Source organism: Lobosporangium transversale (assembly GCF_002105155.1).
Source record: "Lobosporangium transversale strain NRRL 3116 chromosome Unknown BCR41scaffold_48, whole genome shotgun sequence".
Taxonomy (NCBI): Eukaryota; Fungi; Mortierellomycota; class Mortierellomycetes; order Mortierellales; family Mortierellaceae; genus Lobosporangium; species Lobosporangium transversale.
In genome coordinates, this window is record NW_019029026.1 from 311,842 (window position 1) to 332,723 (window position 20,882).

The window sequence follows — 20,882 nt, forward strand, 5'->3', positions numbered from 1 at the left end:
TAAAAAGTAATAAAATGAAATGAAATAAAAATCAGAAAGCATGTTGAAAGATTGGATATATGTTTTTTAATAAAAGCTTATAAGATAATGCAACATGTCCTTGAGCACACCCGGCCTTTATCCATGTATTCTTCCGCATGCTTGGCTTGTGCTTTGGCAAGCTCGAGTCTTTCTTCTCTTTCATCCTCATCCTCCTCTTCATCTTGACCTTGAGTTTGAGTCTCTTCATCGTCAGGTTCTGATCTACGGCCCGAAAAAGCAGTTGGCTCTGTAAATGGACCTCTAATAGCGTTCGATCCATATATCCCTGATTGGCTTCTTGCTGATGAGGATGTCTTTTGTGAAGGTTGATTATCCCAAAGGAGCCATAACCCTTCATCGGCTTCTTCTTGACCCGCTTGAATTTCTTCCGCATCTGGATCTCCTATCAGATCTTGAGAAGTCTGTGGGAGATCTTTTATATACACATATATATATCAAGGCAAAATAAAATAAAATAAAATCCATAAAGTTAGGGAATCAGATATATAAAATGGGTGCATGTTGGCCAAGAGACCAATTACTCCGTTCCTGGAGTAAGGGTCGATGTATTAATTTAATTTAATTAGATAGCATTTTTAAGTTACCATGAGATCGATGCTTTGTAGCTCTATTTTGTTTCTTTTTGATACTCTCCAGTTTTGCCTCTAAAACAGAATTTTATAATATTTCCTTTCTTTAATAGGAATAGGAATAAGGAGGGGATTTTTTTTTTTTTTTTTTTCATTCACGTGTCTCGAATGAGTCTATTTATTTTATTTTATTTTATTATTTTTATTCATCTTTTTCCAGTACCCAGACGTCCCACATGAAGTTCCGATTCTGTTCGTAAAGACCATTCAAGAGCCTTTCTGCTGGAAGTAGTGGATTCGAATTCTGGCCATTCTGTAGAAGACATGGGAAGAAGGATGAGAAAAAGGTTTTGAACGTGAGAATGAGATGAGAGTGGTACAAAGGAGAGAGATGCAAGAGTTATTCAGCTTATGTTTTGAAACTAACCAATAAATATATACATATAAAAAAAACAGTGGCATTAACCTTAAATGCAGAAAAAGAATAGGCAAACAAAGACAAGGCCCCCATTTTTTTTTTTTTTTTTTTTAGCTATAATACATGACATGTATTAATTTTTATTACAAGGATATCGCCATATGTTACATTATACTAATTTTTTTTTTTTTTTTTTTTTTTTTTTTTGTGGAAAATAAGAAAATAAGAAACAAAAAAAGAAATAAAAAAAGAAATAAAAAAAAGAAAAGCTTAGGAAGCCAAGCGCCAGATATCTTCTGTAAATGGTGGTTTTTGCGCACAGATGACCTTCATGGTCAGCTCTGCATTCTCAGCCATACACTCCATCCGCATCAACGCAATTGTCCTTTCAAAGACACCATCTTCTAATCGGTTCATCCTGATGATTTCTTCCTTCAACGACTCCACCATTTTCAGATACGTTCGCATTGCAATCTGTCCCCGTTGGCCTGCCCAATCTCCTAAAGGGATCCTATAATCATAGCATTCCACATTGATCAGCCCTGCACCCAAGATGGTCGGTATCAACGCATCCACCATCTGCGTCGGATTCAATCCGGTACTGAGCGCTGCTTTTTCGACCCATCGATTCACTTTGAGTGACTCCACTCCTCCTCGAGTAATTACTCCATTACACTCTGCCAATTGAATCCATCCACCTGCTCGAGTTAGCCGTCCAAGCTCCGCAAAATGAGGAGTCCATTCCAAAATCTGGGTCCTAAACGCTCCAAGTCGCTGATGGACAAGATCAAATTCACCTTCTTGTTCCTTCGCACTCCTCGATTTAAACCGGCAATTCTCAGGGACCCTGGATGGCAGTCTAGTCAACTGCAGATTAGGATCCACTGCGTATACAAGCGTGCGGGGGTACTTTAATGCAATATCCTAGATACACATACATAGATGAAAAGGATGTAAGTAAAGAAAAGAAAAGAAAAAGAAAAAGAATAGTGCGAAAAAGTAAAAAAAAAAAAAAAAAAAAACATATCATTTTTCAAAATTACCATGGCCCATTCTCCTGTGGCACAGTTGACATCGATCACTTTCCTAAGTGGTCTTCCTATTGGCGCCATAAGATCCAACTCATAAGTGATGCGATTGAGATAGAATGGACTATCAAGTTGTTCCCGAGTAAAGAGATCAAGAAAGAAAGAAAAGTAAAAATAGTGCGATCAGTATATTAATTTGACAGTTATAAATCGCTTTTTTTTTCTTTTCTTTTCTTTTTTTTTTTAGCCGTAGTGTAGCGATAAATATACCTGTTTGGTTGATCAAGCTCATCTGGTGTGACAGGTATGATCCACCCAGGAACATCCGTCTCCGGGTTGAATGTCAAGGCTTTAGTTATATCTCCCATCCATCGATAAATACGCTCGCGCTTTTCGGGTTCTTTTGGATTGGTCGGATTTTCTCTCCGTAGACGAGCAAAAGCCTGCTCATCGACCAACGTCGTCGTCGTTAAGGCTAAAGGCGGCTTCGAGTTGATCACAGGTAAAGATATAAGCGGATCATTTCTGAGGTTTACGAGCGTTTGATTAGGAGTGGTTTTTAGTCCATATGTAGGGTTGACGTGCCAAGATAGCTGTCTTCTGTGGCTGTGGCTATTGCTATTACTATTGCTATTACTATTATTGTTATTATTATTATTGGCATTGATATTGGTATTGGTATTGGTATTGTTGTTGCTGTTGTTGTTGTTGCTATTGCTAAAGTCGAGGAGTGTCTCATATTTGTAAGACAGTCGGTTGTTGCTACTGTTGTTACTCTCCTGTCTCGCAGGATTTATGCGTTGATTGTATGAGGGTAATTCACCCATGTGCTCTTGTTGCTGTGGATATTTCATGCCTGAGTATTGATGGCGCTGTTGTTGCTGCTGCATGTTCTCACGTCTGTCATTCATGTCAAATGCCATTGTTGCCAAAGATGAACTCATTTCATCAACAAGTGAACAACCCATAGGACCCACAGGTGGTGATCCGTTGGATATGCGCTGGTATTGGTGATATTGGTAATGTGATGACAGGTAACCCGATGGTGAGGCAGTGCGGCTGTACTGCTGTTGTTGAGTATAAGATGGCATTCTCCCTTGAGACTGACGAAGAGGTGAAGTTGGCTTTGAGCTATTTGCACGTTGGTGGTAATATGGCTGTTGCGGCTGATAAACCATGCTATGACCACCACTCACATATGTGCTACAATCTCCAAAGGGTGGAGATTGTTGTTGCTGTTGCTGTTGCTGTTGCTGTTGTTGATTGCTATTGAGAGATAAACTCGTTGGTGTTCTCAAATGAGTGCCGTTGACGTAAGTATCAGCGTTGGGACCAGTTCCTCCGGCCTTTACTCCAGCATCAGTTGTAGCATTAACAGTGCCAGAATCTCCATTCCCTGAAGGCAACGGGGATCTTTTAACTCTCGAGCCATACTGAAGTTGTAGGTTTGGATCTGATATCTTTTTCTGTTGATCCAGGCAACCATAACTGGACAGATTTGTGTGGTATGATCCGCCTGGAAACTCTATGTGAGATAACGGTGATCTCGAATAATGGCCACTATCGTTAAGCGCACGCTGACCCGGGGTGTTATCTGTAGTTGAAACATAGTTATTGCTGTTTTGGTTGCTGTATTGGCTAGTAGTAGAAGGTTGTTGTCGCTGATGGTGGTATTGCTGCAGTTCTGGTTGTTGCTGAAGTTGTTGCTGTGGTGGTGGTGATTGTGGCTGTTGCTTTTGTTGAAGCTGTTGTTTCTGTTGAAGCTGTTGCTTCTGTTGTGGTTGGCGCCGACTATGCTTGTCGAAAATCCGACTGCTGTATTTATTTTGTTTTCGAGAGGGAGGTGAATTAGGGCTACCGGAACGAGCCTGGCGGGACTTGCTGTTTCCCATTGACTTGCTTTATGTCGTAAGGGGGAAAGTTGTTGTTTTTATATTCCTCTTCTCCAAAAGGCATAGACGGTGGTGGCTGTGGTGAGTGCCCGTGCTTCCACTTCTGCTTGTGTTGCTGTTGTTGCAGGGACTGGTGCAAGGGGGATTTTTTTTTATTGTGTCAATGAATTAGCCGGAACTTTTTTTTTTATGGTCCGTGAGTTGGGTGATTAATGGTAATTAACATTGATGGTACGAGAAAGATAAGAAGGAGCAGTTGAGGAAGGAAAAAAAAAAAAAAAAAATAGTAACCGTACAATTTTGAAAGGGATAACGTTTTATGTGGATCAATTGTCGTTGATTTCAATCTGGTAGAAAGTAAGAAGGAGAAAGAGGAGAAAATGGCGGGGGATGAAGTGGAAGGAATGTTCAAAGTGGCAGTTCTTTTTGTGGAGCAGAGTGTTATACTAAAATAAACCTTGCTGTGTGCGGCCTTCAAAAACAAAACAAAAAAAGTGTGAGTGAGTGTATGAGAGCAAGGGTCGAATGAGCAATGGCAAAAAAGGAATGGAGAGCAAGAAGAAGTGTTAATGAGGAATTGCGATGAAGCTGGGAGTGAACAATGAGAGAAAGGAAGGAAGAAAAAAAAAAAAAAAAGAAAAAAAAAAAGAGAAAGAGAAAGTATGTGGACGTTTATTAAGCGATCGGAAACGTTGCGACAGGGATGTTGTAGAAAGAGATATTAAGAACAAGTAAGCAAAGGAGGTAATCAAATGAGTGAGTAAGCGAAAGGGAGAGGCGAGGCACGCGATAAGGTTGTCCCAGGAGAGAGGAAAAAGAAAGTTTGGAGTGTCAAAAAGAGCACTCAGGTCCAGGGCTGTCTATTTTTTTACTTTTTTATTATTTTCTTTTTATATTCATTCTGCTGTGTCTTGAATGCTTGTAAAAGTGAGCAGAAGATGGAGTGGAGAAAGAGGAAAGAATAGGAAAACAAAGAAAGAGAGAGAAAGAGTTCCTTTGGTGGATGCCATCCATTTCCTTTTCCGCAGATGAAAAGATTAAAAAAAAATTTTTTAAAGCACGACAAGTGTCAGATTCATATAATAAAGGAAAGTGAGTGGCAAGGGACGCAAATGAACTAAAAAAGACTTTTTTTTGCGATGGGATGGGATGGGAGATGCACCCCTGGAGTGGGAGGAAGAATAAGAAAAATCCACCATCGTTGTTGCATCGTAGGTTAAAGAGCAAACCTCTTCTATTGTTCTTCTTTCATTTATTTTTCTTCTTATTCTTCTTCTTCTTCTTCTTCTTCTTCTTCTTTAATTTTGACTTTCCTTCGTCCTCTTTGTTTAGGGCCTGGAATGTTCGCAGGTTATAATCAAGAAAAGAATGAATGGGCGAAAAAAAGAAAAAAAAGGCACGCGTTTTGATGTTTTGCGTGTTGTTTGTGTTTGTGTTGTGTAGTGCAACGCATGTGAGATGACCACCAAAAATGCTATGCAACAAACAATAAGCAACAACAACTCTCTCCACAAACAGATACAACACAGGCCATCTACACCATTCCCTATCTCTCTTTTCTTTCTTCCTTACCTTCTTTCTTTTCTATTGCTCTGACCAACCAAGCGGGTTTTATACACAAACACAAAGACACCAAAATAAATAGGGGGGGAAAGCGATAAAAATACCGGCTGATCTTGTAATTGGGACTCAAACCCTGATATCCCTCTGTCCAAATATTTTTTTTTTTTTTTTTTTTTTTTTTAGCAATGATATGCATTGACACATGCAGTGGAGTTGCAGATGGAGCGCCTCATCATGTGATATATCACGTGAAGGCACCCGCCTTCTTTTCATTTTTCTCATTTTAACTTCCTCAATGGCTCAATGACACTGACCTACAACGACGACACCGAGGACAAGTAGACACAGCAAAGATGCAGAATGCGCAATTGATCAAACAAGGAGCTGAGGCAGTACGTGTCTCTTTTTTTTTAATTTTTTTATTCATTCATTTTATTTATTTATCCTTTCTTTTTCCCTCTGTAGTTTTTAAAAGGAATATGGCAGAACAACATGGAGGACCTATTTTCATATGTGGTGAAGAACATCTTTTAAAGGATTTCTTTATTATTATTCTTAGAAAGTATACCTTGCCCCGTTTTGTGGACGTCAAACTATCATCAAGGAAAGGTTCGCCAAAGCGTACCGTCACCCAACATTGGATAAGAAGCTCACATCACGGCGAGTTATTCAGGTATTATGATTATTATTATGATTAAAGAGAGAGAAAAAAAAAAAAAAAAAAAAAAAAAAGTCTTTGACAGGAACTAATAGCTCATCCATATCTCATAAATATCTCTCTCCTCTTGTCTTTTCTTTAAAAGGAAGCACGATGCCTTAACAGATGTCAAAAAGCACTCATCGATACACCAACTGTTTACATGGTGGATGTTGAGAATTCATTAATTTATATGGAGTATATCCAGGGTATTTCTGTACGAGACTACTTGGTCACAGAAGAAGGCTCGACTACAGAGACACAACAACGAGTTGCAGCGGAAATTGGAAAGGCGTTAGGATTGATGCATAATATTGATGTGATCCATGGTGATTTAACAACATCCAACTTGTTGTTAAGACAAAATTCTTTTGATCCTGATGCTGATTCTGATGCTACTGCTACTGCTGCTACTGTTGCTGCTACTACTGGACCTGCTGGATATGAGTCTTTGGTATTGATCGATTTCGGTTTAAGTTATGTCAGTCAATTGATCGAAGATAAGGCTGTCGATCTTTATGTCCTTGAACGCGCCTTCACAAGCACACATCCTAATACAGAAGTTATGGTAAAAAAAAAAAAAAAAAAAAAAAAGCTTATTTTCCTTATTCACAAAAGGCTTTTTTTTGGTTTGATCAAAAAGTCTGATTTTTATTTTTTTTTCCTGTAAACAGTTTACACAGATCCTTGAGGCTTACAGCCAGAGTTGCAAGACATCCAAGCAGATTCTCAAGAAATTAGAAGATGGTAAGAGTATAATTATCCCTTGGATATTTATTAGTCTGTATAGTAGGGCAACGCGAATTGATCGAATTCATGTCTCCTAATCTTTTTTTTTTTTTGTCTACCCCCTTTTTCCCTTAATAGTGCGGTTGCGCGGTCGTAAGCGCAGTATGCTAGGTTAGACTATAGGGGAGGAAATACAAAATAATAATAACAATATATAATAATATTTAAACTTCTGCCTACTATGTCTTGCCAATTTTTTTTTTTACTTTATTTTATTTTTTTATTGTACAATCAAGGGCGAAAGAGAGATATATAATGGCGTGGATAATATGCGGAATCGATGTAATATGAAAAGTTGCTTGAAGTCATCACGGAATCAAAAGAACGCGTAAAAAAAAACCCCCCTGTCATGGATGAGGTCTTCCGAAGTAATTTGTCCTGCTTAAATAGATAGTCTACTCTCGCATTTTGATCCAATTGTCTCTGTTCAATAAAAAAAAAAAGAGTTGGTAACTTCTATCCCAGTTCAATCCTTTAAAAGGTGACATGTTCCGTTGGGTTGTGGGGTCTAATCTTGCTGTGTCTTGGTCTCATGAGAGGATGTAACTGTGCCAGATATGTAATGGACCACCTATAAAGTAAAAAAAAAAAAAAAAAAAAAAAAAAAAAAAATGAGTATCTCGTGCCATCGACAACCGTGTGATCCAAAACCATAGATAGGGGTAATTCCGTTTGCCTATTGTAAGTCAAGCGATGGGTGTATAAACTATATAGCTTCTTACATCAGGAAACAGGAGACCAATGTCATGATCAACGCAGTGCGAATAACCCTAATGGAAAAAGTAAAGCCAGGTATAGTCCATAATAGAGTAGGCAGAGATGTGTTAATTCAACAAAAATAAAATAAAATCCTGACGACACTGTTTTTCCATGCAAATGTTTTAAAGTACGTTTGGTTTGGTCCGCGTGGAGTAAAAAGATAGGATGCAGACGACAAGGCAACAACGACGGCAAAGACAAAGACAATCAAAAGGCCACCCATGTTATGTAATATAATATAGTATGAATGCTTGTTTGTGATGAATGATTGAGGAGAAAAAGACAAGGAGATGCTATGGGAAGAAGGAGAAAAAGGGGGATGTTGATGTAGTTGCATGTCCCTTGGAATTACTTCCTGTTGCTCGTGACCTGCAGGACACAACCTTGAAATACAAGAACGTCACATGGAAACAAAGTAGAAAAAAGAAAAAAAAAAAAAAAAAAAAAAAAAAAAAACCTCTCTCTTTGATCATTATCCCACTTGGCTCTTTTTCACTCATTACAACATTAGTAATAATCAAAGTCTTTTACCTTTTTTTTTCCTCAACAAAAGCGAAACACACAGAGTCATCAAAACGTAGATATTTTTTTATTAATAATAATTTTAAAAGGACGATAATATCATAAACTCAAAGATGTCTAGGCGAAGACAGGTCTCTTCTGATATCTTGGCAGAACTTCCTGAACTTGAGGAAGGACAACGCTTCGCAAGAGTTACTAATGCACGTGGAAATAATATTCATGAGGTTCAGTATCAGGATGGTCAAGGATTGCTAGTCAATTTGCCACCGAAATTCAGGAATCTTGTCTGGGTGAAGCGAGGTAGGCTTGTCTCAATTATGATTTACCTATTCTTTTAGGGAAAGCTGGGCAACTAATGATTTTATTCATGACAATGCCTAATCGATATATAGGAAGCTATGTTATCATTCAACCCGCAGATGAGGAAGACAAGACTAAAGTCGCTGGTGATATTGTAGCTGTTCTCTTCCCAGATCATATCAAACAGTACAAACAGAAGGGTATCTGGCCATTTGAGGATCAGCTTCCCTCCAATGCTGTCGAGGGAGATCCAAATGGCAACGAAAGTGGCAGTGAAAGTGACAAGGACAATGACCTCTTTGTGAACAACAACAGAGTTGTCCTTGAAGAAACTGACAGTGATACCGATAGTGACAGTGATGATGAACATTATGTGAGCACCAGGGTCATCGTCGATGATTCTGACAGTGATACTGATAGCGAGGAGGAGGAGTTTAGAAGAAGAACAAAGTAGCCCGCCTCTGCATTAACATTACCCATATTCCGTATAAGCTCTATGACATCTGTTCCTTTACCTACTTGAGTCGATACCAGACTGATATAATCTTTACAATCAAAAAAATAAAATAAAATAAAGAGTACAAATATATATCCAGAACCTATGCCTCTCCCTATGCTGGTCAAGAATCATCTTGTTACGAACGATCCCAACCGTTTTGTTTAGTAATAGACATTTAAATCACATACTAGGTTGCTCTGATATCATTGACGCGTATTGCTCCCACAAAATAAATTGCGCATAAAATCTGTGTGCATTATTTACCGCAGCACATAATCGCACATCAAGCCATTAAAGCGCGACTTTGGTTATGTATAAAATATCCACACCAACACAGCTTTGTAACTAGTATTGTCTAGATTGACAACCAGGAATAATGATAGTCATAATACTCAAGAGCTAATATTGAATGCACTAAGATAGCGTAGCGACACACAAATCTGGCGTCCATTTATTGGCCACAGCTGGCCGATAAGGAGGCCAGCAGCTCCCATCATTTGCTGAATAATTGTTTTATTGCATTAATAGTATACTTTTCAGGGAGAAGACCAGGAGCACTCGTTTAGTTCGCCTTTATCATTAAAGAAAAATCACGCATTTGCTTATAAACTTGCTAAAGCCTCTTTTATTTTAATATCTAAATACCTGTCCACAGATCTAAAAGTAAAGTGTATTACAGAAGTACACAGATTAAATAGAAGAATACTTTCAATCTGTCCCTGAATTCATCCCTCTATTCGCTCCATAAATTAATGCTGTCTCATATTCATTCGAGAACCAAGCTGTGCATCTCCGACGCGGGACCTCCTTATGTCATCAAAAAATGGGTGAAGCAGAGCTATATAGAGAAAGCACAAATAAAGCAGGAAAAAAAAGAGATAGAAAGAAAGAAATAAAGAGTGTGAGAAAGTGAGAAGGCGCCACAAGGTTGAACAACGAAATATTTAGGAGAACGAGGACAAAAGATAGATCTTGATTAGTCACTCCAAGGATTTACTCCGCAAAAGACTAACGCTTGGAATATGCTTTTTTGCATTACCTCGTTTTGCAGAGATCCTTTTTGATGGATCGTATTCGATCATCTGATCTAGCAAATCGATCCCCTCTTGATCCAAGTCTGGTACTACAGTCTGAAGAGCTTGACGATCCCAGTTTGGAAACTGTGTTTTGTAGTTTTTTAATTTTTCGCAGCCTGGCCAGATCTCCGGCGTGGGCGTTCCTCGTAACTTGAATATTTTAAACAGCTCATCAATTTCAGAATCGCCTAGGCCAGGGCCACAGATCCGTGACACAACAAACAAAGACAATAAGAAAGAAAGGAATGCAACAGAAAGAGAGAGATAGTAAATTAAGAATAGCGGCAAAAAAAAAAAAAAAAAAAAAAAAAACGTTGCTCCCCTTGACTTACCTGGAAAAAGTGGTCTTTTCGTGATCATTTCTGCAAAGATACATCCTACACTCCACATATCGACCGCGGTTGAATAATGTCTTGATCCCATCAATATTTCTGGGGCACGATACCATAGCGTCACGACCTCATGGGTATACGTCCTCAATGGGATACCAAAAGCACGCGCCAGCCCAAAATCCGCTAGTTTAAGTGTCCTCGTCTCATCAAGAAGCAGGTTCTGAGGCTTGAGATCCCTATGTAAAATGCGTCTTGCATGACAGAACTCAATCCCTTGTAGTAGTTGATAAAGGAAGTCCTAATGTCATTTATGAATATATATTGACAGCAAAAGCGAAATGTCGCTTGATTAGATAACAATCATCGATCATTTCATAATAAGCATTTATCAATCCTCCTTGATCAAACAGAGTATCCTTGATTTTGTTTCACTTTCATATTTCAAGAGATCGTTTTTCTTTATCAGATCAGATCAGAAAATAATGTAGAACTACTATCATTATTATTATTATTATTTTACCTTGACTTGATCTATAGGCAGACCTGTGGAGGTGGTACCGGGACGTGTGTCCATATACTTTTTCAGATCCAAGTCCAGAAACTCAAATACCAAATACAACTTTGATTCTTCATGAATGATATCAAGCAATCTGAGAATCCCTCACATTGGCGTTTTTTTTTTTTTTTTTTTTTTTTTTTTTTCAATTGCACCAACATCGCCAAGATCGAGAATAAAAAGGATGGAAAATAGCTTAAAAATCCACAAAACTTGGCATATGCTAAGCATTTCACTAATCCATCACTTCAAAATGAAAAGTCTGATTTGATTCTATCACTCACTGAACTACATTGACATGCCGAAGTTCCTTTAGTAGTGAAATCTCCCTAATGGCTGTGCTAGGGACACCTAAAAGATGGATCCAAGCATGAAAATGGATTTAAAAAGAAAAGGTATTTGCTTTAACTACCACTTTGTCTGTCGTAAAACATCCTTTCTTTTCTTTCCTTTTCTTTTCTTTTCTTTTTTTTACCTTCGTCCTCATTCTCTAAACGAATCTTCTTTAACGCCACTACTACCCCTGTCTCCTTATGACTTTTTAAACACAAGATGTTGAAATGAGTATACACATTAGGGGGAGCCAATGTATTCCATGTTGTCTTCCTTCTTCCGTGAATGACATCTTCGCATTGTAACATTCAGCATTGCCTCCACTGTCTAGTTTTTAACTCACGTTGCTTTGTAAACAATGCCGTATGTTCCTTCGCCAATCTTTTCTATTTTTTGGTATTTAATAAGACCCGGTGTCTCAGTATGCATAGTTCAAAAGATATGGTTTGAGTTGGTCTGAAGGGTGGGAAGGCGTTGACAGAAGGCCGAAAGGAGATAATATTACGGGCGAAGTAGAAGAGCGAGTAGAAAAGGAGCTGTTGCACTGTTACAAAAGAGTCTAAACATTTTTTATTTTCTTTGGGCTTGATTAGACACGCGTGTCTGGCAGTGTTTTCATAATACAAAAACGCAGTCTCCTTTTTTCTTTTAATTAAAGCATTCATAATTTAGTATAAATTAAGCCCTTGACTCAATCTTGATCTATGAATCGTAGGAAACCTTTCCTCAGTTTTATTCGTGTCTCTATTTCTTTATAGTTACAATTCCTTCTTTGTTCCTGATTTGGCATTCTTCTTGACATTCTTTGGAGCAGATGGAGCTTTGGCTGCTGAGCGCTCCTGATCACGCTTGTTGTAGATCATTGTCGTGAAGGGTCTATGAAATTATACCACAAAGACAGAACAAGATTCATATATTATTCGCTGGTCTCTTTTTCGGAAGGGAATAAAAAAAAAAAAAAATAAAAAAAAAAAATCATCCGCGCTGAGCGATCTATTGAATGAATGAGTATTTTTGGGTCCTTACCCTTCAAACTTCAAGGCGATACGGTAGACGAAATGGACAATACAAGTCAAATAGATCCCGGCAGGGCTCAAGGACCTAAAATATCCATATATATAGCAACAATGGTATCGATAGTGTCAATGTTATTGGCGTTAGTGGTCTGTTGGGTACAAAACTGTAGGGTATCCTGGAATAAGGGCCTTAAACCGATTCCTTTTTGATCAATTACAAGACTTTTATTAAATAAAAGTCTTGCAATTGACTTGAATAGATGCAAAAAGGAAACCAGTTACAAGCTCCTATTCTGAAATAAATGAAAGGATTCGATTTTGATAAAAATGTACCAGAGAGCAGTTCCCAAAAAGATCATCACTGTGCCATTATACATGGGATTGTTGTTAACATTAAAGGGAAACGATGTAACACGCTCATCCATCAAAATACCAAAGTAGTCGCCTATAGTCAAGAGAATGAATCATTAGTAAAAAGAAGAAGAAAAAGAAAAAGAAATTGGAGCATTAGCATGTACACGTGTGCGAAACAGTTAGCCCCACGACAACATAGTTTTCCTTAGACTCCAAATGCCCCTGAAGGCTGATTTTCATTGCTCTTTGAGCTCCATCTTACCAAGATAGGTGCCAGTCACCCCGAGCACCCACATTGAGGAAAGTACAAAGAGGTTTCCAACAATAAGGCAGAGCCAGGCTAAGACTTGAATAGGAAGGATATTCATGCATTCTGCCTTGGGCTGATTATCAATAGCATGCTTGAAGCTATCGCCACCGAAAAAAAAAAAAAAAAAAAAAAAAAAAAAAACAACAACATTAGTGTTCTCGCTCGGACCGTTCAGCCCATTTAGAAAGATCAACAGAGATATTTTAATTTTACATTGCATCACGGATCAGACCGAGGGTGAAAATAGTGGCGGCAAGAGCATAGCATCCGTAGAGTGAGTTGCCGTTGAACAAGCGGGTAATAAACTTTGAGCGGTACTCTATATAGTAACACCAGCAACAATGAGATATGATGCAAAAAGTAAGTAAACGATAAGTATTCGATTGTAAATCTATAATCCTTTCTGCGCCGTCGTAATTTTTTTAGACCATGCTTTTTTTTTAAGCCTTCTCTCCGATGGTCAGCGGTCAGTCAACACACCTTTTCTCGCGACGATGTTCCAGAAGGTTGGATTGAAGATGATGGATGCTACTGAAAACCACATGCGTTTGTCACTCCAGTCAACGCGGAGTCGTGAATCATTGTAGCACTGCCGAATGTCCATGGTTGATTAGTGAATGCAAGAATGGATGAACGTGCGTGAATGAGATAAAGAAAAAAAGATAAAAATGAAACTAAAAAAGCGTACTTTCTTTTTTTTCGTGGGGAAGAATGACAGTCAACAGCATCTGGTGAATATCTTGTGTAGAGTCTCAAAGTTTCGTTTATTCCCCCAGTAAAAAAATTGAGTTGGAAGCAGATCTCAGATCAGACACCTGCATGTGCAATAAACACGCTCGTGTAATGTGCGCCATCACGTGTAGCAATCGCGCTATCCTCATCTAATTGCCTGGGGCAAATTATACCTTTTATTCCTCGTCCTCATTGACCTTGTTAACCTCTTTTGTGCTGTCAAAAACCTTGACCTTGAATCTAGAAATGTTCCCCTTTCGATCAGTTTGGAACGTCCCCAAAAGGTCCTGCTTCATTCCAAAGTCTCGGAACTCGAGCTTGAACGAGTCATAATGATAATGCTCCATTTTGCCCTCGAAGCAATTAATCTTAAATCGCAGTGCCTTCTCTTCTTCAGCGTCCTGTTGGATTGAAATGTCACCATAGACTGGATGCTTGTACTTTCCTGTAAATGCACTTAGCCCATGCGATGGCATCTTGCCCTTGATCTGTGCCGGTATATCGCTTGCGGCGGCACGATTTTTCAATTCGTATGTGTTTTTTGAGTCAACTGTGGAGATGGTGATCCAATTGTTGGCTCGTTGAAGATCAAGAAGCTTATTAGCAACGTACAGAGGAACATTTGAAATGAGGCCCACTACATCGGTGTTTACTAACTGAGCGATGACCAAGTCGTGATCGACAAATACCATCAAGCTTGCGCTGAATGAGGATATTAATCCATCTTGAAAGTACTATTTTTAAATAGAATGACATTAAACGATGCAACCAAGTGGACATCACCATAAAAATATACAAAAATAGATATATATATAAATGTTATATTGTACATGTATATGTATATACTTACTATGCATTATAAAGTTTTTCCCCTTGTAACCGCCCAAATTCCAGCCGAGGTCATTACTCAACGTCGATAACATGTCCGGTTCACGACTGCTCATGTTGAAGAGGTTATGTGCTCTAATAATTTCTTGGATGCTTTCTTTATTCAAAACTTGCTGCCCATTTATCTCATCCAGTTTCATGATCGTCTGACCATATCGAACAAGATCAGATACATTGGAATACAAATCACCAGCTGGTGCACATGCCCCACATATATCGAGCAAAGGTCCCACTCGATGTCGCTCATTTACTGCATCCTCGAATGAATCACTCTCATACGGTAGGGCATAATTATTAAAGTGCTTCTTCATCTCAAGTTGACCGAACCCAGTGCTCTTGAGTCCCAAAGGTTTGAGAACCTTTTCTTCGACAAGAGCTTCGTATGCAACTCCTACAACGTTTGCAGCTGCTTCTCCAGCGACAGCATACATGAGATTGTTATAGTTAACTGAGGTCACTGCCCTTTTGCCTTGCGTTTTAGCGAATCTTAAGCGTTTGATCAGATCCCGTCGCGACATTTTAGCTCTATACCATGCGAAGTCATAGTTACGCAAAGTCTGCATTTTTTTTTTAAAAAAAAAAAAAAAAAAAAGGACGATGTTGGGTAGATCCATCATCAGTAAGACACATACAAGCTTTCTACTATAATATGATGTATTGTTAGCTCACGGATGCTTCCTTTAACATTACCGTCCGATGGGATAACAGATCGGCTAGAGTTTATTGCGAAGAAAGGAAGGATCCTCCAACTTAAACTCAGAAAGGTATTCCGAGACAGGAGTCTTGTCCCAGTCAATTTTACCTTCTGCAACCAATTCACCAATGGCGGTGGCAGTAAAGGATTTCGTGATCGACCCACTGGCATCACAGTCTATTGAAACATTTTTTTTAGGTTTATTGGCAACAAAAAGTGGGGCGCTTTTTTTTTTTTTTTTTTTTTTTTTTTTTTTGCGATGGATGTTCTACAATATATTTATGAGTACATATATATATGCATATACTATAACATACCTCCGCTAAAAAGGGATCACTTTCGTTTCTCCTTCCAAAACCTTTAGCAAAAACTATATCTCCCTTGTAGAGAATAGCCGCGTTCATTCCTGGGATGCCATTTTCAACTCTAGCTTTCTCTAGGATGGATCGCAAATCTGAAAGCGGGGCTATACTAGTAAACGTTCGGGCGGGCGAGAATAGCAATTGGTGCCGAATAGATCGAGTCATCTTAAGGATATGTCCCAAATTCGTGAACACCCCTAAGGGGCAATAAGGAGCTAAAATGATAGCCATGAGTGTGGAATAGGAAAAACGGAAGGGGAGGAATGTGGACGTTTGTTTTAACAATCCTTAAGCATTCTGTAGCCCTATTTATAGGGACAGGAAGGAATAAGAACATGGGGGTCAATCGTAACCATTGATTCAGAACAAACAATTCAGCCCAGCGCTTCATTCAGCTTCTGGTTGAACAACCTCAAAGTCGTTTAAAATAGGAAATTTTCCAAGGTGCATTTTTCTTGAAAGTAGAAAGTGTATGATTGATAGTCACAAGACACGCGTCTAAGAGTGATCCCGATGTGTACGCCCAAGGAGTTTTGGTTAGATGAAGGCAAGTTCGTCATTACAGTTGGATGCTGAAGTTACATTGAATAACTGAAGACACTTCCCTTGTCATTACGAATTTATCCTTCTATTAATCGAAATGACCCCAGAAAGAGCGCGTCACACCGAGCTGATGTTGAATAGATGTAGATCCTTTGTTGGGCTGCCAAGTGAATCCAATCATTAGCGATCAAATAAGAAGGACTACAGGCTCATATGCTATCACGGATATTCTCAAAAGGAAACCGTAGCAGATAACGCTTGGGCTTAATAGGCTGGATTGTTCTAATCAGCACAGCACACGCGCAGCACAGTCCATCCTTTCGAATGACTTGTCGATGAAATAAAATTTAGCAGCTAATTATCAACTAGAGGTTTCAAACCTAAACTCTGTAACAGATCTTGAAATATTATCTACTTGCTTTCCTTCCATCTTGTAGAAATTCCTCTATCCAAAAGACTTGCAAACATTTTCCCCCCACCTCGTCCCAAGGACTAGTCTGATAGAGTCGAGACCTGCAAGTAAGAAACTCATGGATTTGAAAGACCAGGCTATAAAGATGTGAATCGGGTGTTAGATGGTCATTGGTGAAGTGCTTCATTGATATATCCATTTGTTTCATGACAAAGAGAGCACGTGAAGGGTACCTGAAGAGACATTGATCGCCAAGCATTTTCCGAAATATCCTCCGAGGATGATACATATATAAATACTACTATCGATTTAGAAGACCAAAAAAAATATGGGATTGGTTTTAGTTCGGACCGACCAATATGGACAATATGGACGGGTAAAAAATCGAGGCAAAATGAACATGGGAAAACTGATATGACCTTGAAGCTATATGCTCAAAGAGTGTTGAATATTTTTTTTTTTTAAGTCCCCTTGATTTCTTTCCTTTCATCTAACCTCATCAAATTGATATCACTGGTGAAGGAAAAGGCAAGGAGGACGGTATCTTTACTACACTAAAGAACTGTTTACAGAACCCAAAGCCTATCAAGGAAGCATGATCAAATTTATCTTGTCCTGCAAACATGTGCAAAGACAAAAAAAGCGGCAATCATTAAATGCATTGCATGTCCATACGACTCGGCTCCTTTTCTTTGAGCACATAAGATAAGCTGCTATTCGTTCTAAAATATAGCTCTAATCTTCGTAGTTTAATGAAAAATGCCCTTATTGATGATCATAGTCTGCACGCACCGACATTTCTTGTGCATGTTTGTGAGGTTGTGTATCCACATGTTTAGTTTAGAGATCACTCAATTGTCTTTTTTAGAAAAAATAAACTCGATCTCAGAGAACAAATGAATAAGGAGTTTGAATTGAATACAGCCTTATTATTCAGCTTATTCAGTTACATCAACATCTTTGTTTCTAGTGTATAATCATAATCAACCCACACAAGCAGGTTTTTCGCTTGACAGGGACCGAAAGGTTAGGAAAAAATAAAAGAGTATTGTTATTTATTTTACATCTGGCCTGGGTGCCTTTTTTTTTTTTTTTTTTAGTCTCCGTCAACGGCATGACATCTTTATTCTTGTGCTTGTGCTCGAATGGATGTGGTCAATGCAAGTGTCATATTCGTTTGTCCTTAGTTTCATATTCCAATCCTTGTGCTAGGGTCCTGTCCGTGGTTCGCTGGATGTGCTGGGATTGGATGGGAGGTACAAACCGTAGGAGACTTGTAATACATGTATACTTTGTATTAGAAAAAGAACAACGAAACACGACTCGAATCGACCTCACAGCAGAGAAAACAGGGTAAGAGGCGCATAATGTGCTTGATAAACCATTCATAGAGGATAAAACAATAAGGCGGTAGGAAGACATCAGATGCCAGACACAAAAAACCTTGCTCGTTACAAGTATGCGGGTGCAGGTGCACAGTTTTGTTGGTCCTGTTCTCTGTCACCTTACGTTTGTACAATGTTCTGTGTCTGTGTTTAGTTTAGTAACAACAGAGGGGGTTGATCAACTATGTCTGTTTGCTTTTCTTTCCTCCACATCCCACACAACCCCTCAGCATCCCGTACAACTCAACCCAATTCACCCACAAGTTTGGCATATCGACACTGGCTCTTACTCGTTTCCCCCCACACTCTTTAGGGGGTGGGATAGAAGTAAGATGAGAATAGAAAAACAAGAGCAAAGGGTGGGAGAAGGCACGGGCGGAAATGAAAATGCTGGAAAACAGCAGAATATCAAGAGGTCTCTTTTTTTCTGCGCTTTTTGGCTTCCCATCTTGCCTAATAACGTCCTCATTGACTAGATTATTCATTTTGATCATTGTTCACTGTCTATCGGTTTGTAGAATTGCAATTGACTGATGCTGGTTGTTTAATATATGCTTTATTAATGTAGTTATAAGAATTAGTCGCTTTTTTTTTTTATTTTTTTTTTACCAGTTGGCTCGGCTCCATGCTTGGGATCATCATCGTTGATGTATTATTTTCATAAATACGTTTCCGCTGCGTTACTTTCTGCGCGTCTCAGTGGATCCCCTTACCTTGATTTTATACCGCCAACATTTCAATACGCTGGGACAAGTTAGAGCAATTCAAACTAGAGCTTGCTTGAAGCAATTGAGCTTGCAGGACAAACGAAACGACGATAGACAGTAGATGTCTAGTATAATTAGAAATAAACGAAGGAAAGGTTCGATATTGAGGTATGTAAACTGTGATGTTGTTGGGGTGGTATGTTTGCTTTCCTGCATGTAAGGTTTTTTTTTTTTGGCTTTGCTTTGCTTGGATAGGGTTGATGGAATGGGGGTGGGGAAGATTCTTTACTTCTCTCGTTTTAAAACCCCCTCTTCTCCCTCTTGTTTCTTGCTTGCTCTTTGCTCTCTCTTGTCCCTCTACTTCTTCAACTTTTCAACATACCTTTCGACGCTTTATTCTGCAACCATTCTTCATTCATTCATTCTTTTTTATTTCATTGTGTCATCCGTTCATTCCATTCATACAAACATAACGCAATAATATTAAAAAAAAAAAAAAAAAAAAAAAAAAAATTATAAATATTTATATCCCCTTTTTTCTTTTCGTCTTTCAATTGATTGACAAAAGGTTGTATCTTTCTTTTCTGTCTTTCTCTTCCTCCACATCACCACCCTTACTCACTCAACAATTATCCGCTCCTACTCGGAACATTTCGAAAGCAACAGGAAAATATCTGAAGGAGAAAAAAAAAATCGCCATCTTGCAATTATCATTATCGTCATCACACTGTATACCCAACAACAGTTTTTCGCTTATTCACAATCCAGAAAAAAAACACTAAAATCGCATCATAGCTGGATACAATGACAATGACAAGCCAGCCATTGATAGCTTCTGTTTGTGTGGATTACCTCTCACACCCACTCTCAACTGAGAACCTCCTAGTTTGTTATCAACAAATCACTCGCCAGATCGCGCACGCACCACAGAGCGCCAAAGATGCTGCCATTTCTTTCCAACATCAGTCCCAGACCTTGGTTGAGTTGCTGGGTCAGTACCAAAACCTGGCTATTCCAACTACTAAGGAGCGTCCAGCCCCAGTAGGCTGTCAATCTCAGTTGAAGCGCATGCAAAATGCACTATGGAGGCGGTCTTCTCAATCAAGTCTGGCCAAAGATGTGGCCCTCGTACATCCGGAAACATTGAACTGGTAAGGGACAAAAAGGGAACGGCGGGTTGCCCTAAAAAGAAACTGACCTGCATTGCGTTGTACCAAACACATTGATCATTTTATCTATCCACGTTGTTCTCCAATGTCCTGTTCATTTGAATGCATGCGTGTGTATAGATGCATGTATTGGGCCTTATCTTGACTGTGCCCTATTTTGTCCCATCGGACAGAATAATTTACTCTGAGCATTTGGGTTGACCATTTTCTCTCTTGCCGTGAGACACAAAGAAGGCCTCTATCTCCTTTTTCAGGCCATACCATTCCCCCATTTTGAATTTTTTTTTTGTGCATGCGTGTATGTGTATGACCGAATATGTAGACCCACGGTTGCATTTCCCTGTGTTTCTGCACCTATCCGTCTCTTCATTTCTTGTCCTCATGCCTCATCTCATGCCTTTGGACAGAGTCTGCATGCATCCTACTATTATGCGATACCATGTTATGCACTGCCAATTCCTATCATGGTTTGCCTTACAGGACTCGAGTGTTTTTCAGTAGAGAATGACACTTATTCGGTGCGCTTTCCCGGTGTCCCTCGACCATTTCCACATTTTTCTTTTTTGTTGCGTAAAATGTGTTTATTTATTTTTCTTCGATTCCATTTTAGCAGCTATTGCATTTATTATATCTAATGCATAGTGCATAGTGCATTGTGCATAGTGCATAGTCCATACTTTGTTTGTATATTAGTGGGTTTAGTAGAGAAGGTGAACAACATTCATCCTCCGAATACAATACCTTTTTTCTTTTTCCTTATAATCATTGAGCTTTGGCCACTTTATCGCGAATTCTGCATCTCTGGTTGGCTGTCACAACACTTGGCTCAAGCTTTTGCCTCCTCAATCTCTTTTGTGTCCTTGTGTCCTTGTGTTCTTGTGTCTCTGTTTCTGTGCATCCTCTCTATCTCCTGTCTATCATTCCTTTTTTTTTTT

At 39.0% G+C, this 20,882-nt stretch overlaps 9 protein-coding genes across 9 annotated transcripts; 3 read left to right on the top strand and 6 right to left on the bottom strand.

The window, feature by feature from the left end:
* Positions 1–76: 76 nt before the first annotated feature.
* BCR41DRAFT_389449 (hypothetical protein) lies at positions 77–1,101 on the bottom strand (the record flags this gene model as incomplete). Its single annotated transcript, XM_022028121.1, has 3 exons — positions 835–1,101; positions 627–686; positions 77–454 (listed from the first exon to the last, which is right to left on the bottom strand). Exons 1-3 carry the CDS (start codon positions 935–937, stop codon positions 78–80), a joined length of 540 nt encoding a protein of 179 aa, XP_021877348.1. The 5' UTR covers positions 938–1,101.
* Positions 1,102–1,240: 139 nt separating this feature from the next.
* Positions 1,241–4,180, bottom strand: BCR41DRAFT_425361 (hypothetical protein). The gene is made up of 3 exons (XM_022030578.1): positions 2,328–4,180; positions 2,073–2,181; positions 1,241–1,953 (listed from the first exon to the last, which is right to left on the bottom strand). The coding sequence occupies exons 1-3, from the start codon at positions 3,947–3,949 to the stop codon at positions 1,300–1,302; spliced, it is 2,385 nt and encodes a 794-aa protein (XP_021877349.1). The 5' UTR covers positions 3,950–4,180; the 3' UTR covers positions 1,241–1,299.
* Positions 4,181–5,819: 1,639 nt separating this feature from the next.
* On the top strand, positions 5,820–7,141 carry BCR41DRAFT_425362 (kinase-like domain-containing protein). Its single transcript, XM_022030579.1, has 5 exons — positions 5,820–5,904; positions 6,072–6,185; positions 6,316–6,777; positions 6,884–6,956; positions 7,077–7,141. Exons 1-5 carry the CDS (start codon positions 5,866–5,868, stop codon positions 7,112–7,114), a joined length of 726 nt encoding a protein of 241 aa, XP_021877350.1. The 5' UTR covers positions 5,820–5,865; the 3' UTR covers positions 7,115–7,141.
* Positions 7,142–7,223: 82 nt separating this feature from the next.
* On the bottom strand, positions 7,224–8,073 carry BCR41DRAFT_361492 (ATP synthase subunit H-domain-containing protein). The gene is made up of 3 exons (XM_022025545.1): positions 7,889–8,073; positions 7,721–7,768; positions 7,224–7,569 (listed from the first exon to the last, which is right to left on the bottom strand). The coding sequence occupies exons 1-3, from the start codon at positions 7,978–7,980 to the stop codon at positions 7,473–7,475; spliced, it is 237 nt and encodes a 78-aa protein (XP_021877351.1). The 5' UTR covers positions 7,981–8,073; the 3' UTR covers positions 7,224–7,472.
* Positions 8,074–8,218: 145 nt separating this feature from the next.
* Positions 8,219–9,175, top strand: BCR41DRAFT_361494 (hypothetical protein). Its single transcript, XM_022025546.1, has 2 exons — positions 8,219–8,579; positions 8,672–9,175. Exons 1-2 carry the CDS (start codon positions 8,393–8,395, stop codon positions 9,031–9,033), a joined length of 549 nt encoding a protein of 182 aa, XP_021877352.1. The 5' UTR covers positions 8,219–8,392; the 3' UTR covers positions 9,034–9,175.
* A 620-nt stretch (positions 9,176–9,795) lies between these two features.
* Positions 9,796–11,933, bottom strand: BCR41DRAFT_361496 (kinase-like domain-containing protein). Its single transcript, XM_022025547.1, has 7 exons — positions 11,719–11,933; positions 11,518–11,579; positions 11,327–11,393; positions 11,007–11,136; positions 10,487–10,784; positions 10,118–10,342; positions 9,796–9,916 (listed from the first exon to the last, which is right to left on the bottom strand). The coding sequence occupies exons 1-7, from the start codon at positions 11,802–11,804 to the stop codon at positions 9,828–9,830; spliced, it is 957 nt and encodes a 318-aa protein (XP_021877353.1). The 5' UTR covers positions 11,805–11,933; the 3' UTR covers positions 9,796–9,827.
* Positions 11,934–12,031: 98 nt separating this feature from the next.
* BCR41DRAFT_361498 (phosphatidylethanolamine N-methyltransferase) lies at positions 12,032–13,798 on the bottom strand. The gene is made up of 6 exons (XM_022025548.1): positions 13,536–13,798; positions 13,269–13,374; positions 13,008–13,153; positions 12,725–12,836; positions 12,402–12,476; positions 12,032–12,251 (listed from the first exon to the last, which is right to left on the bottom strand). Exons 1-6 carry the CDS (start codon positions 13,657–13,659, stop codon positions 12,134–12,136), a joined length of 681 nt encoding a protein of 226 aa, XP_021877354.1. The 5' UTR covers positions 13,660–13,798; the 3' UTR covers positions 12,032–12,133.
* A 165-nt stretch (positions 13,799–13,963) lies between these two features.
* On the bottom strand, positions 13,964–15,962 carry BCR41DRAFT_400409 (beta-lactamase/transpeptidase-like protein; the record flags this gene model as incomplete). The annotated part of the gene is made up of 4 exons (XM_022029139.1): positions 13,964–14,511; positions 14,638–15,232; positions 15,478–15,546; positions 15,687–15,962. 4 exons carry the CDS (start codon positions 15,960–15,962, stop codon positions 13,964–13,966), a joined length of 1,488 nt encoding a protein of 495 aa, XP_021877355.1.
* Positions 15,963–17,045: 1,083 nt separating this feature from the next.
* BCR41DRAFT_389456 (hypothetical protein) lies at positions 17,046–18,657 on the top strand (the record flags this gene model as incomplete). The annotated part of the gene is made up of 5 exons (XM_022028122.1): positions 17,046–17,062; positions 17,420–17,499; positions 17,787–17,942; positions 17,988–18,039; positions 18,112–18,657. The coding sequence occupies 5 exons, from the start codon at positions 17,046–17,048 to the stop codon at positions 18,545–18,547; spliced, it is 741 nt and encodes a 246-aa protein (XP_021877356.1). The 3' UTR covers positions 18,548–18,657.
* Positions 18,658–20,882: the final 2,225 nt, after the last annotated feature.